Genomic DNA, 16,067 nt, shown 5'->3' on the forward strand with positions numbered 1-16,067 from the left:
TCTGTCCCCAAGTCTTCCCGCAAACTGCTGGAGGACCTCGACTCACCAGGAGCTGGAGAGGGTGAGTAAGGGCAGGGAGGCTGGGATCTTGGCTTCTTGTCGGGGTTGTTTAGAACTCCCGCCGTTTTGCAGACTTCCAAGATCTAGTCCACCAGATCCCCGACCCCGGAAGATGGCAGCGGACAGCCTGGGACCAGAGCAGTAAACCAGGGAAATCCTCTGCATTGGGGCGGGGGGGGGGGGGGGGTGGGGGGAGGGGAGGGGAGGCAGCTAGTTCGTTCTCCCTCAGTGCCAGATTCCCTAACAGGAGGGTGGAGAAGGGGACTCGGGGTTTGGGGGCCAGCCTGACTCGTGCACCTGTTTCCTCCCGGGCTCTGATGGAGTCCCTGGCCCAGCCAGCACAGGTTTCTTCCGGGAGGCAGAGCCAGCGAGGCGCGAAATCCTTGGATCCCAGGCTAGCCAAGGTCAGGTCTTAGATGCAGAGCGTTGGAAAGCCGTGGAGTCGAGGAACAACTTCTGCAGCTTGTAAAATTAAGATCCCTTCATCTGGGAGCATTTTAAGAGTCAGCATTGGAATTGCCATTTCCCCCATCAGAAGTTTATTAAGTTGCTGCTGGGGTGCTGAAAGTCAAGACTTAGGAATGCTATTTAAAAGGGGCCTGAGCTTGGAGCGTTCCCTGCCAAACAAGCCTAAAAGTGTAGGAAGTGAACGCTCTGGAGAAGGGCGATGAGGCGGTGGTTTCAGCTTTCTAGCATGTTACTTGGCTAGCTCTTCAGTTCCCCTTTTGGGCGCTGTCCCTGAGCCGCTTTATGGTTAAGGCTAGAGCTCTACTACTTGTGCCACAGAGCCATTTCCACCTTTTTTTTTTTTTTTTTTGAGTAGTTTATTGGAAATAAAGGTCTCAGGGGAACTTTTCTGCCCAAGAGGGCCTCGAACCGTAATCCTCAGATCTCAACCTCCTGACTAACTGGGATAACAAGAGTGAGCCACCAGCGTCTGACTTTCAGTTTCCTTTCTGTTCAGTTATGAGGGTAGCCATTCCCCAACGGTCCCAATTTTCCTAAGACACAAAGAGGTTAATAGCCACTGTGTCACACAGCGAAGAAGTGACCGAGCTGGGATTTGAATTAGGCATTTCAAAGTCTCAGTTTCTGAATACTTCAGCATCTCTATGTGTATCTTTCTGCTTAGTAGGTTTTTTTTTTCTGCCTATTAGGGCTGATTTTGGTGGAAGAAGATAACAGGTACTACTTCATTGTGGAAGCCAGATATACACAGGAAAGTTTTGAGAAAATTATCCTGTGAACCCAGCAGAACCAAGGGCTTTTATTGTTAAAATTCTTTGATAAGCTTCCTGAATTATTCCTCATTATTCTGTATGTCTGTGCATACATATGTGCACATGCGTGTGTGTACATGTGTGTGGTAGAACTGAGCCTCTTACTGTCACTCAAAGCTGGTGCTCTACCACTCTACTTGTACCACTTGAGCCATAATTTCATTTCCAGTCTTTTGGTGATCAATTGGAGATAAGAGTCTCACAGACTTTTCTGCCTGTTATGGCCTTAAACTGCTATCCTCACATCTCAGCCTTTTGAGTAGCTGGGATTATAGATGTGAGCCATCAGCACCTGTCTGGATTCTCTAATTTCTATCAACTTAGTACAATTGTATTTAGGTTTCCAAATGTATAAGGAATGATATCTTAGCCCTACAAGGAAATCTGTAGGAGGCACAGGTTGCAATTATCCTTTGAACCCAAGGGAAGTGAAGAGTTTCCTGAGCATTTTCTGTTGGAAAAAAAAAAAAAAGTCAAAATCTGGAGCTGGAGATAGGTGAAGGTGACGTTTTGAATACAGTTACATGCGACAATGCACCAGTTCATATTGCTTAAATATTATAGCACTGAGAAAATAATTAGCTTTGAAGTCACATATATCAAATGAATGTTTTACAAATAAGAAGGATGTTTTGGCAGTATTGGAATGCAGAATAGAGTGGTGAGCATAGAGATTTCAAAGCACAAGTGAAAACAAGGCAAAACGGTAAGATCGCGACTGTGCCAAACTTCATTTTGTCTAACCAATTTCTTCTAAGTGTTCTCACTGCTCAGTAATCTTCCCCCCTTTTACCTGTGTCAACACCTGCTGGATCTGTCCTCAGTGATAAGTCCCCACTCATGAGCAAAGATTACAATTTCAGATCTTTAAGGCAGATGGAGTTCAACAGGAATGGGAAGTAAGGCTGTGCTTGGAATGCTTTTTGTTTTGTTTGTTTTTTTGTCTTGTGCCAGTTAGTCTTGGAGCGTGAACTCAGGGCCTGCGTACTGTCCCTGAGCTGCTTTTGCTAAAGGCTATCACTCTACCATTTGAGCCACAGTACCACTTCCAGCTTTTTTTTTTTTTTTTTTATTAGAGATAAGAGTCTCACAGACTTTCTTGTCCGGGATGGCTTTGAACTGTGATCTGCAGATCTCAGGCTCTTGAATGCTAGGATTGCAGGTGTGAGCTACCAGCATCTAGCTAGAATGCTTTTTTTTTTTTTGGTCAATCATGGGGCTTGAACTCTGGGCCTGGGCGCTGTCCCTCAGCTCTCCAGCTCAAGGTGAGCGCTCTACCACTTGAGCTACTTCCAGTTTTCTGGTGGTTTATTGGAGATAGGAGTCTCATGGTCTCTCCTGCCTGGGCTGGCTTTGAACCGTGATCCTCAGATCTCAACCTCCTGAGTAGCTAGGATTACAGGTGTGAGCCACCAGCGCCTGGCTTAGCTAGAATGATTTTTATAGGATGGATATGTCCCTGATGATTTCAAAATGGCTTTTAAATTTACTATTTTAATTTTTCAAATGATGATACTAGTTGTCTCTTGACTGCATTAATCTTTTAAAACAACAATCTTTTTTGGTGATACTGGGAGTTAAATTCAAGGCCTCACAATTGCCAGGCAAGTGCTCTACCCCACTCCTGTTCGTTTGCTTGTTTATGCTTCTGATACAGAGTTCCTGCTAACTGTGATGCTCTTTCTGTGTCCCCTTCCTGAGGAGCTGGAATGATAGATTTGCACTACTATGCTTGGCCACAACTCTTGCTCCTAATCTATCAAAGTAATCTTCCTTTGAAAATTTTCTTTCTCTTATTTCCTTTATTCAGTTCCATAGTTCACTGAGCTTTTTACTTTCTCCTCCTACCACCCTCACTTCCTGTCTTAAAGCATTTTCAAATGCATAGTCTATATTTCAGTGACTTCTGCGCTAAAATCTTTCACTTCCTGCTCTGCTTTTTTAGTTTGAGTGGAAAGTTAGCTTCTTAAAAATGTGTAATAATTTTCTGGGCACTGGTGGCTCAGACCTGTAATCTTAGCTACTAAGGAAGCTCAGATCTGAGGATCACAGTTAGAAGCCAGCCCAGGCAAGACAGTCCATGAGTCTCTTAAGAATCTCCACTTAAACCAGGCACTGGTGATTCACATCTATAATCCTAGCTACACAGGAGGGTGAGTTCTGAGGATCCTGGTTTAAAGCCAGCTCAGGCAGTAGAGTCCATGAGACTCTTTTTGTTTTTTTTTGGGGGGGGGTCCGGTCGTGGGGTCTGAACTCTGGGCTTGGGTGCTGTCCCTCAGCTCTTCAGCTCAAGGCTAGCACTCTACCACTTGAGCCACAGCTCCATTTGTTGCTTATGTGGTGCTGAGGAATCGAACCCAGGGCCTCATGCATGCAAGGCAAACACTCTATCACTGAGCCACCTTCCCAGCCTATCCATGAGACTCTTATCTCTAATTAACCACTAGCAAACCAGAAGTGGCACTGTAGTTCAAAGTGGTAGAGTGCTACCCTTGAGCAAAAGAGCTTGTGGATAAGTCCCAGACCAACTTCAAGCCCAATGACCACAACCACCAACAAAAAAGAATCTCCAATCTAGAAGTGAAGTTGTGACTCAAGTGGTAGAGTGCCAGCCTTGGACAAAAAAGTTTAGGGACACACATCCACAAATCACCCAACAACAAATGCTGGAGGGGATGTGGAGAAAGAAGTCTATTACACTGCTGGTGGGAATGTACACTTATACAACCACTTTGGAAAGCAGTCTGGAGGGTCCTTAGAAAGCTAAAGATTGACCTCCCTTACGACCCAGTCATACCACTTCTAGGCATCTACCCTGAACAACAGGAACCAATATACAAGGACACGTGCACCTCCATGTTTATTGCAGCACTGTTCGCAATAGCTAGGATATGGAAACAACCTAGATGCCCCACCACAGATGAATGGATCCAAAAATTGTGGTATCTATACACAATGGAATATTATGCAGCCATTAGAAATGACAAAATAATGGCATTTGCAGGGAAATGGATGGAGCTAGAAGGAATCATGTTGAGTGAGGTAAGCCAAGAGCAAAGAGACAAACGGTACATGGTCTCCCTGATAAGTGGATGTTAAATCCAAAATGTTAGGTGATACGACAAAATTAACAGGACTTAAGAAACAAAGAACTTCCACTCATCTGGTCGAACCACTACTAAATATCCCCATACTGCTGATCACATGTATGGTGTATATGTGTACACTGTTATATGTTATAGACCGTGATAGACAATTTGCTCTAGGAAAGTTAGAATGAACTTTAAATGAGCATCATTATTCCACAATACTGGGAAATTTGGGAAATTACGTAATCACTTAATCACAATTTAAAAAAAAAAAAAAAAGAACCTCGGGGAAGGTAGGGAGGGAAGGGATAGAAGGGGGAAAACAATGGAAGGGTAACAATGCCCAATAGGAAGTGTACTCATTACCTTACTCATGTAACTGTAACCCTCTGTATAGTATCTTTACAATAAAAAAAAAAAAAGTTTAGGCCCTGAATTCAAGCCCAGGATTGGTGCATGCACACACACACACACACACACACACACACACACACACACACACACACACACACACACACACACACACACACACACACACAACATATAAAAGAATAAAATAACAAAACTCATGTCCTACTTACCTCTTGAGTTTTAACAGGCTTGACATTTTCCGTATTTGGGACAGCTTTCTCGCCTGCTCTCACATTCTCAGTTTAAGCAATATAAAGTTTTCTTAATTCTTCATCTTTATACTTATACATTTCTGTGTTTACTGTTAACTTCTGGTGGAAAATCAGGAAGCTTCCTGTGTATCCTTTTACTATAATAAGATACTCAGAAAAAAATGTTTATTGTAGTTCTAGCTCTAAATATTTTATTAATATTATTCCATTCAAAACCTGTTCAGGGGGCTGGGAAGGTGGCTCAGTGGTAGAGCGCTTGCCTTGCATACATGAGGCCCTGGGTTCAATCCTCAGCACCACATAAGCAAAAAGAAAAAAGCTGGAAGTGGCGCTGTGGCTCAAGTGGTAGAGCGCTAGCCTTGAGCTAAAGAGCTGAGGGACAGCATCCAGGCCCAGAGTTCAGGCCCCACAACCAGGCCTCCCCCCCAAAAAAAGAATCAAAACTTGTTCAGGCTGAGCGCTGGTAGCTCACACCAGTAATCCTAGCTATTAAGGAGGCTGAGATCTGAGGATCACGGTTCACAGCCAGCCTGGGCAGGAAAGTCCTTGGGACTCTTATCTCCAATTATACACTAGAAAACCAGAAGTGGCACTGTGGCTCAAGCAGTAGAGCATTTACCTTAAGCTGAAGAGCTCAAGGATAGTGCCCAAGCCCAGAGATCCAGCCCCACGACCACCTATAACAACAACAACAAAAATCACACCTTCAATCTGATGGCTTCACCCAGCCAATCCCAGTACATCCAGGAGGTCCTGAGAGTTTTACTCAACTATAGTCTTCAGATTAGTTTATTCCTTTCCATGCCCAGTGTCACACAAGATAGCAAATACTAATTTCATTAGCCCCATTTTGGCTAATAGACTGATGAGTCTATTGCTTTGATTTGGAACATTTTAGATGTAGACTCAGTATCTCCCAATAAATGGATCAATAAGCTGTAGGCATGGAACAATGAGTGTCTCAATAAAAGTGAGACCATGGGGCTGGGAAGGTGGTTCAGTGGTAGAGTGCTTGCCTTGCAAGCATGAGGCCCTGGGTTCAATTCCTCAGCAGCACATACGCAGAAAAAGCCAGAAGTGGCGCTGAGGCTCAACTGGCAGAGCACTAGCCTTGAGCTGAAGAGCTGAGGGACAGTGCCCAGTCCCAGAGTTCAGGCCCCACGACTGACAAAAAAAAAAAAAGTGAAACCAATGTTTCAATCCTTTCAGCTGTAGGATCAACAACATGCAGAGAAATTCTTGCTCCCTGGTGGTGGAACCATATCAACCAGACCTTGTTATCGATATAGGAAAAATAACTCTGGGTGAAACAAACAGAAACAATTTGCAAGGAAATCAGAAACAGCAGGAGAAGGAGACACTTTTACAGGCTGCATGTGCTCTGTTAAACTCCGGAGGAGGAGTGATTCGGATGGAAATGACAGAAGAGGTTGAACATGCTGGGGAGCTGGGACTGGACCTGGAAAAGGCCTTGAGAGAGCTCATTCAGTCTTTAGATTTGGAGACTTTCTTTGAAACTAAGCAATACAGGGCATATTTTTACATTTTTGTTAAATCATGGAGCAGTGACTCTTCAGATGGTTCCTCTATGGCCAGAATTTGTAGTCTGAGTCCTTCGTTGTACCGTAGATCTGGTACCTCTAAGTGGCCCATGGACTCAAGAGCTGCATTTGATTTCCTGAAGACTAAGAAAGAGAGAGCAAAACAAAGTATTGTCCACACACTGAATGAAGAATCTTCATCCAGTAAAACTCTACGAATTGCAGAGCGGGACATCTCTGAACCAAATTCTGCTTTCCATGTTTTCCAAAAAGACTGGCTTGCATTCCAGGAAACTCTGTCTTTTCCTGAGTCTCAAACAGTAGAGTTTAAACAGTTCTCCACAAAACACATCCAGGAATATGTAAAAAACATAATTCCGGAGTACATCTCTGCATTTGCCAACACTGGGGGAGGCTATCTTTTTATTGGAGTGGATGACAAGACCAAGAAAGTCTTGGGATGCTCAAAAGACAAGGTTGATCCTGTCTCTTTAAAAACAGTGATAGATAAAGAAATTTCCAAGTTACCTATTTTCCATTTCTGCTCTTCAAATGCACCAGTATCCTACGAGACCAAGGTCATAGAAGTACGTATAGTGAGTGAGCTGTATGGTTATGTCTGTGTGCTAAAAGTAGAGCCATTCTGCTGTGTGGTATTCTCAAGAGCTCCCAGTTCATGGATGGTGGAGAAGAGGAAGGGCATCTATCCCCTGACAACTGAAGAGTGGGTAAGAAGGATGATGGATACTGACCCAGGTAAGAGGCAGAAAGCAGCACCTACCTCTCTATCCTACCTCTTGGGCTCCCCGGTGTCCTTCATTCTCTGTGGCCTTGAGCTCTTTGTGCCCATTGAAATTTCCTTTCTCTGTATTCCCAAGGTTCTTATATACAGGAAAGTTTCACTGGGTGAGAAAAAGCCAACATCAAATATTTTTATGAATGATGATTTTCCACAAAAGAAGAAGTAAAGGAAACTCATATGGAAACAGATTTTTGTCTATTGTTTAAAATTGTTGAATGCAAATTTGCTAGAGCTTCATAATAATGATGACTTTTGACCTCAGGTTAAAATGAGCCCAGAATGTAGGAGACAAGAGCCAACACTGGGAGAGGTATATTTCAGTTGGATTTCTGGGGTGTGGGGATTTAAATCATCCAGTAATTAGAATTTAAGGTGAACATTTTAAACTCCACTCTGCTTAAACAAAGCTATTCTAACATAGAAAAGGGAGCATTAAACTGAATGAAGAATCACAGTTCTATATTGGAAAGAAGGAATCAGATGTGGTGGTACTCATTTGGAATCCCAGCACTCAGGAGGTAATAAGAAAACTGGGACATGAGGGTATCAGAATAAAGCAAGGACAGAAAGCAAACTCAACAGACCAACTTTATTTGGGAGTGAAGCCTGGGAAGGGCGACCAAGTCTCCTTCAGCCTGGCTGAAGGGGAAATGGTACTTCCCCCCTCCCTTTATAACTAGTGCTCTTTAAATATTAGGCAGAAAGTGTGAAGTAAGGTGGGATAGATGGAAGCAGGGTTGGGTGGGAGAGCAATTTTGACTGAGGAGTTTCAAGGTCCTAATAGCATCTGTGTTTGTCAGGAGCATCAGTGTCAGATGTGGCCCAAGTTTCAGGCTCTCTTCCAAGAATACTGGATATGTTTGTTCAATGTGAAGCTTTGGTGGTAAGCTTGACAAAGAAAGGAAGAAGTGTCTGGCTTATTGGCCAGGTTAAATTCTGTGTCAAGGGTTAGTTGCTTTCTTCTTTCAGAGTTGCCTGAAGCTTTTGAATCCCAGCTGAGTCTATCTGACAGTCCTCCAAGCTGCAGACCAGTGTATTCCAAGAAAGGTCTGGAACATAAATGTGATCTCCAACAGTATTTCTTTCCAGGTACGAGTGGCCAATTTTTATTTAGGAGAAAGAGATAATTTAATACTTTTGGTTAAAAAGAAATCCATAGAAAATTGTGTACTGTAACTCCAAGTGAGTAAGAGAATATACACGTGTACAAAGCAACATCCAGAGCTGGGCGCCGGTGACTCACACCTAACTACTCAGGACCTGGGTGCTGTCCCTTAGCTTTTACACTCAAGGCTGAGCTTTACCACTTAAACCACAGCTCCACTTCTAGCATTTTGGTGGTTAAATGGAGATAAGAATTCTGTAGACTTTGCTGCCTGGGCAAGCTTCAAACTGTAATAATCCTCACATCCCAGCCTCCTGAGTAGCTAGAGTACAAGAGTAAGCCACTGGCACCTAACACTTGTCAGAAAGATTTGTTGTTGTTGTTGGTCATGGGGCTTGAACTCTGGGCCTGGTCACTGTCCTCAAGGTGAGCACTCTACCACTGCACTACTTCCGGTTTTCTGGAAGTTTATTGGAGATAAGAGTTTCATGGATGTTCCTGCCCCAGCTGGCTTTGAACTGTGATCCTCAGATCTCAATTTCTTTTTTGTCGGTCATGGCGCCTGAACTCTGGGCCTGGGCGCTGTCCCTCAGCAATTCAGCTGTAGACTAGAGCTCTACCACTTGAGCCTCAGCCCCACTTCTGGCTTTTTCTGCTTATGTGATGCTGAGGAATTGAACCCAGGGCCTCATACATGCAAAGCAAGCACTCTACCACTGAGCCACTTTCCCAGCCCCAGATCTCAATTTCTGAGTAGCTAGGATTACAGGCGTGAGCCACCAGCAATATCAGAAAGATTTTTAAACATTACTCTGTAAGACTCTGAGATGCAAGAGTAACTGTCATACGTGTTTTCCTCTTTTTTCAGCTCAATAAATTCTGTATTAGTTGGAATACTCTGACCTCCATAAGATAACAGAAGAGAATTGTTTCAACCCCCCAATAAGTTTGCCCAGGGCTTGTCTGGTCCTGGGAAGATACTCATGGCCACTGATATGGGTAAAAGACAGGATCACAGGGTGAGGGGTAAGGGGAAGTCTCTTAGATTGTATTATCTTAGATTGCTTAATCTTCCCTCTTAAATGTAATATGTGATTCATAGAAAGTAATACTAACACATCTTTCAAATCTTCTCTTTGATTCCCCCATCTAGTGAGGCCAAAACAAGAAAAAATCAGACATTCTCCTGAAGCCCTCTGGGAGGAGCTGTGCAAAGAACATGAAGGACTGGAGGAATTAATAAGCCAGCAACTTTCTCCTTCCACCTGGGGAATTCTGATAGTCTCGAGAAGCTGGGCTGTGGACTTGGGCTTGCAAGAGAGGCAGGGAGTCATCTGTGATGTGCTTCTCATTGCACACAACAATCCCCCCATACTCTTCACCATTCTCAGGGAGCAAGAAGCAGGTGGACAGGACTACTGCACCTACACTGCCTTTACACTGAAGCAGAAGCTGGTGAACATGGGTGGCTATACCGGGAAGCTGTGTGTCATGGCCAAGGTCCTCTACCTGAGTCCACAGAGCAATGCAGAGTCAGTGGAGGTGTCAGAATCTCTAATAGATTACCCCCTGTCCTATAACCTAGCAGATGCCCGGCAAATGGAAGCCTTGCTGCAGGCCCTTGTGATTGTCTTGCTCAGCTTTCCATCTTTCCTGAGTGACCAACTTGGCTGTAAGGTATTAAACTTGCTCACAGCCCAACAGTATGAGATTTTCTCTAAAAACCTCCGCAAGAACAGGGAATTGTTCATCTATGGCTTGCCTGGCTCAGGAAAGACAGTCATGGCCATGAAGATCATAGATAAGATCAAGAATGTGTTTCACTGTGAGTCAAATCAAATTCTCTACATTTGTGAAAACCAGCCTTTGAAGAACTTAATCAGGTAAGCTATTGGCTCTACGCCTAGTTATGGTACGTAATCTGGGTTGAACTTTTTTCTGCTAAATCTTTCCTGTCCTCCCCCCATCCACTTTTTGTGTGTATATGTAGATGTTGGGGCTTGAACTCTGGGTCTGGTTGCTGTCCATTAACATTTTTGTCAAAACAGACATCTTGCCACTTGAGCCATGGCTGTACTTCCTGTTAAGTCCCCTTGATCATTAAGAATGGAGTGGTAATATAACTGAGAGAATAATACTGCATTCCAGGGAGCAGGTCACAGGGATTTTCTCTCTTTATTTAGTTCCACCAAACCTGAGTGTGTCATTTTAACTGTTTTAGTGCAAAAAAAAATTGCCAGGCAGTGACAAGAAAGACCTTCATGAAGTATAACTATGAAGATATCGAACACATAATCATTGATGAAGCTCAGAATTTCCGCATTGAAAATGGTCAATGGTACAGGAAGGCAAAAAACATCACTCAGAGAAAAATGGATTGTCCAGGAATTCTCTGGATCTTTCTGGACTACTTTCAGACGAGTCACTTGTGTGATAGTGGCCTTCCATCCTTCAGAGCCCAGTATCCAAGAGAGGAACTCAGCAGAGTGGTTCGCAATGCAGATGTGATAGCCCACTACCTACAACAGATAATGCAGAACATCAGAAAAAATCCTCCAACCAATATCCCCAGTGAATCCCTGCAGATGTTTCTTGAAGTTGAAGGGGTTCAGGGTGTTCCAGGCAACTTAAAGATTGAACACTTGGACTTAGAAAACATGGTGAATTATGTGTCAACGAAGTATAGGGATTTATTGAAGAGTGGCTATTCTCCCAAAGACATTGCTGTGCTTTTCAGCACAGCAAATGAAGTGGAGATATATAAAAATATGTTTTTAAAAGAAATGAAGAAGAGAAAATTTTCTCAGACCAATGATGCATCCATATCTGCCAGTCCCATATTTGATAGTATCCGTAGATTCTCAGGCCTAGAAAGAAACATTGTGTTTGGGATCAATTTTTCGGCAACTGAGCCAGCTATTTACTACAATCTTCTGCTCTGTCTGGCTTCCAGGGCAAATCAACATCTGTATATTCTGAACCTTATTGATAGCAATCCTAAGCTCAAGATATAATAGAGGCAAAATAGTTGGTCTAGGGCTGGGAAGGTGGCTCAGTGGTAGAGTGCTTGCCTTGCACGCATGAGGCCCTGGGTTCAATTCCTCAGCACTACATAAGCAAAAAGAAAAAAGCCAGAAGTGGCACTGTGTCTCAAGTGGTAGAGTGCTAGCCTTGAGCTGAAGAGCTGAGGGACAGCGCCCGGGCCCAGAGTTTAGGCCCCACGACCGGACCCCCCCCAAAAAAAAACAACAAAAATAGTTGGTCTGTCCTTCAGTTTCATAAAAAGGGTGATTAATACAATTTGAAACACTTTATTTCTATGTAAGAGAGTCTTAAGAGAACTGACATCAGAGGTGTTGCCATATATTATGTGCAAGGAACTTCTTAGAAATCCAGTCGTCATCAGATGTCTGAATTAATGCTTTTTGTTGATGCTTTACATGTTGCCATTGAAGTTCCATTTGTCAAAACCTAGTAAGTTTTCTTTGATAACTCAGAAGAGAGCTATTGACTCTTCCTTCTTTGTCTGGTAAAACATAGACTGGTGCAGCTATTTCTTGCAATCAAGATTCCAGAACATGTGGCCCTAAGAGTAATATGAAGAGCCAGGTGATAGTGGCTCATACCTGTAATCCCAGCTACTCAGGAGGCTGAGATCTGAGGATCATGGCTCAAAGCCACCCCAGGCATGAAAGTCCATGAGACCCTTATCTCCAATTAACCACCCAAAAAAACCAGAAGTGAGACTGTAACTCAAGTGGTAAAGCACCAGCATTGAGCACAAAAGCTTAAGGACAGCACCCAGGTACTGAGTTTAAGACTCAAGACTAGCACCTAAATTAAAAAAAAAAAAAAAGAGTACTATGAAGTAGACTATTAATCTGAGAGCTAATATTATGGCATTTATTCCCCATGGCCAACTTCAAGCTAACTACAAAAGGCTCAAGATAGCCCTAGAAAATGAACAGTTGACTTTTGGGGACTGGTGTCATGACAACTAAATGATTCCATCAATGCTTTAGAAAGGAAATGTTATTAGAAAAATAGAATAGTGTACATCCTTATTTTACTTACAGTGATTTTGCACTAATATCTATGTATGTCATGCTCTGGCCCAAAAGTAATTATTTTTTACTGAATAATATATAACTCAGCTGGGTTATTTTTAGGGGTAACTTTTCCAAGTAGAAAAACATGATGTTTGTTCCTATGCAGACTAATTTCTATTTATTGTTGATTTAATATGTGGTTCAATATATTTGTAAAAAGACCACTAGGCAAGCTGGGTTCTAGGGGCTCACTCCTATCATCCTAACAGCTCGGGAAGCTGAGATCTGATGATTGAAGCCAGCCTAGGCAGGAAACTCCATGAGACTCTTTTCTCCAACAAACTACTTAGAAAGGGCCAGAAGTGGTACTGTGGCTCAAGTGGTAGAGCACAAGCCTTGAGCCAAAGAAGCTCAGGGACAGTTCCTAGACCCTGAGATCAAGCCCCAGGACCAGGACAAAAAACAGCTGGGCATGGTGGTTCACACTTGTAATGCTAGTTACTCAGAAGGTAGAGCTCAAGAGGACCAGGGTTCAAGGTTAACCCAAGCAAAAAGTTGATGAAACTCCATCTCAACAAAAAAAAGTTGGGCATAATGGTGCATACTTGTTACTCCAGGTACACAGAAAGGCATAAAGTGGGAGGATTGCAGTCTAGTCTGGTCCAGAGCCTACCTGAAGAAGAACTAAAGTAAAAAAGGCTCAAGAGGGCTGGGAAGGTAGCTCATAGTAGAACGCTTGCCTTGTATGCTCAAGGCCCTGGGTTCGATTCCTCAGCACCACATAAGCAAAAAGAAAAAAGCCGGAAGTGGTGCTGTAGCTCAAGTGGTAGAGCGCTAGCCGTGAGCTGAAGAGCTGAGGGACAGTGCCCAGGCCCAGAGTTCAGGCCCCACGACTGGACCGTAAAAAAAAAAAAAAAAGAAAAAAGAATGTTGGGCAAAAGGATCATTATTGGCTGCTGACAATAATGAACTGTAGACCTGAGATTGAAAACCAAGTTGGGGGAAAGGATGACAAAGTCATAAGTAAATGACATCTAACTGTGACAGTATAAAAATCTCATGCCCAAGGAGAGACACTATAAAAGATGACAGACATTTACAAAGAAATGGATGGGCCTGGGCAAAAACTATCTTAAGTGAAGTAAGTCAGGCCCAGAGATACTAAGGATCAAATTTTCTTTTATATGTAGATATTATATTTCATTTATAAGTATATATGCAAACATGTGGAGGGTCATATGCAGATGTATGCAAATGTACTAACTATAGTATGCTATATGTAGGGGAGAACTCTGATAGTGTAACTTCTTTGAACAACTAACTCCTAGTCTCACAAAATGAATACCAGGAAGCCAATACTTGAGGTGTCAGGGGTTGAGGGATGAGGTTAGGACAGGTGGTAAACAAATGAAAGTGGAACTAGGAAAATTGAGGGGATGGGTGGGGTTTGCAGAAATGAGGAGGAATGATGAAGATTCATTGTACTCACAAACTGACCTGTAGAATTGAAACTCTTGTATAATTAAAGATAATACAGTAATAATAAAATTACAGTGGAAAATGATGATATAGAAAAAGTTTCTTTATTTCTATTTGTTTATTTTTTTGTCAGTTGTGGGGCTTGACCTTGGAAGCTTGGGCGCTGTCCCAGAGATATTTTGCTCAAGGCTAGTTGCTCAAACACATTGGGCCACAGCACCACTTCTGGTTTTCTGGTAGTTAATTGGAGATAAGAGTATGAGGGACTTTCCTTTGAACTGTAATCCTCATATCTCAGCCTCCTGAGTAACTATAGCTAGGATTATAGGTGTAAACCACCAGTGCCCAACCAGAAGGTTTTTTTTTAATTTTTTTTTTATTGTGAAAATACCATACAGAGGGGTTACAATTACATGGGCAAGCAGAAAGGTTTCTTAATACATCACATCACCTGACAAAAACATCATTTCACATGGATCAATCTATTCATGAAAATTAAGTATATTTAGAAGTTTAAAGATAAGCATTAAAGGGCTGGGAAGGTGGCTCAGTGGTAGAGCACTTGCCTTGCATGCAGGAGGCCCTGGGTTCGATTCCTCAGCACCACATAAGCAGAAAAAAAAAGCCAGAAGTGGTGCTGTGGCTCAAATGGTAGAGTGCTAGCCTTGAGCTGAAGAGCTGAGGGACAGCGTCCAGGCCCAGAGTTCAGGCCCCACGACTGGACCAAAAAAAAAAATAAGCATTAAAAATCATACTATTACTAAATGGGAAGCAAAGTAGAAACAATGGTGGGGAGAATTTCGAAGATAGTGATAGCTTGGGGCGAGGAACTGTCTAGAAAAGGTATTATAGTAAAATTTTGTGCTAGGTGCCAATGGCTCATATCTGTAATCCTAGCTATCCAGGAGGCTGAGATATGAGGATCATAGTTTGATGCCAGCCTGGGGATGAAAGTCCATGAGATTCTTTTCTTTTGGCGGGGGGGGGGGGGGGGGGGGTGTCCGGTCATGGGTGTGAACTCTGGGCCTGGGCGCTGTCCCTCAGCTCTTCAGCTCAAGGCTAGCACTCTACCACTTGAGCCAAGCTCCACTTCTGGCTTTTTTCTTTTTTGCTTATGTGGTGCTGAGGAATCAAACCCAGGGCCTCAGGCATGCAAGGCAAGTGCTCTACCACTGAGCCAACTTCCCAGCCCCTCCATGAGATTCTTATCTCCAATTAAGCACCAACAAGGCTGAAAGTGGAGCTGTGGTACAAGTGCAGAGAGCTAGCCTTGAGCAAAAAGGCTCAGAGTAGTGCCCATGCCCTGAGTTCAAGCCCCAAACTGGCACACACACACACAAGAATTTATCTATTTAATTTTCTACCATAAATTTCTCCTTCTATATTCTTTGTCTCTCTTATCTCTCCTCTCTGTCTCTCTGTCTGTCTCTCTGTCTCTGTCTGTCTCTGTCTGTCTCTGTCTGTCTCTGTGTCTCTGTGTCTCTGTCTGTCTGTCTGTCTGTCTGTCTGTCTGTCTCTCTCTCTCTCTCTCTCTCTCTCTCTGCCAGTCCTGGAGCTTGAACTCAGGGCCTGGACACTATCCCTGAGCTTGTTTTGCTCAAGGCTAGCACTCTACCACTTGAGCCACAGTGCCACTTCTGGCTATTTCTGTATATGTGGTCCTGAGGAATCCAACCCAGGATTTCATGCATGCTAGGCAAGCAAGCACGCACTCTACCACTAAGCCACATTCCTAGCTCCTGTCTTCTATATTTTCATCCTACCCACACATTTTATTCACTTCCTAGCCAGAATGTTCTAGATCGTGTTATGATTTTTTTTCTTTTTTGTAGCCTGTCACCTCGATTCTCTTTACTCTTGATTCACACAAGAGACAGCTAAATTGTCATTTGATTACATATACTTTCCTTTTTTTTTTTTTTTTTTACTAGTCCAGGGCTTGAATTCAAGGCCTAGACACTGTCCCTGAGCTGTTTTTGCTCAAGACTAGCACTCTACCACTTGAGCTACAGCGCCACTTCTGGCTTTTTCTGTGTATG

At 43.2% G+C, this 16,067-nt stretch overlaps 1 protein-coding gene across 2 annotated transcripts; it reads left to right on the plus strand.

Moving 5' to 3' along the window:
- On the plus strand, positions 1–15,006 carry LOC138830652 (schlafen family member 13-like). Of its 2 annotated transcripts, XM_070027185.1 has the most exons (5): positions 1–61; positions 6,262–7,349; positions 8,365–8,484; positions 9,654–10,383; positions 10,722–15,006. In XM_070027185.1, the coding sequence occupies exons 2-5, from the start codon at positions 6,278–6,280 to the stop codon at positions 11,512–11,514; spliced, it is 2,715 nt and encodes a 904-aa protein (XP_069883286.1). In that variant the 5' UTR covers positions 1–61; positions 6,262–6,277; the 3' UTR covers positions 11,515–15,006. The 2 variants fall into 2 exon arrangements, with proteins under 2 accessions (XP_069883286.1, XP_069883287.1); XM_070027186.1 differs by lacking the exon at positions 8,365–8,484.
- The last annotated feature ends 1,061 nt before the right edge of the window (positions 15,007–16,067 follow it).

The sequence above is a fragment of the Dipodomys merriami genome, unplaced genomic scaffold, assembly GCF_024711535.1.
Source record: "Dipodomys merriami isolate MVZ:Mamm:240054 unplaced genomic scaffold, mDipMer1.0.p SCAF_19, whole genome shotgun sequence".
Lineage (NCBI taxonomy): Eukaryota > Metazoa > Chordata > Mammalia > Rodentia > Heteromyidae > Dipodomys > Dipodomys merriami.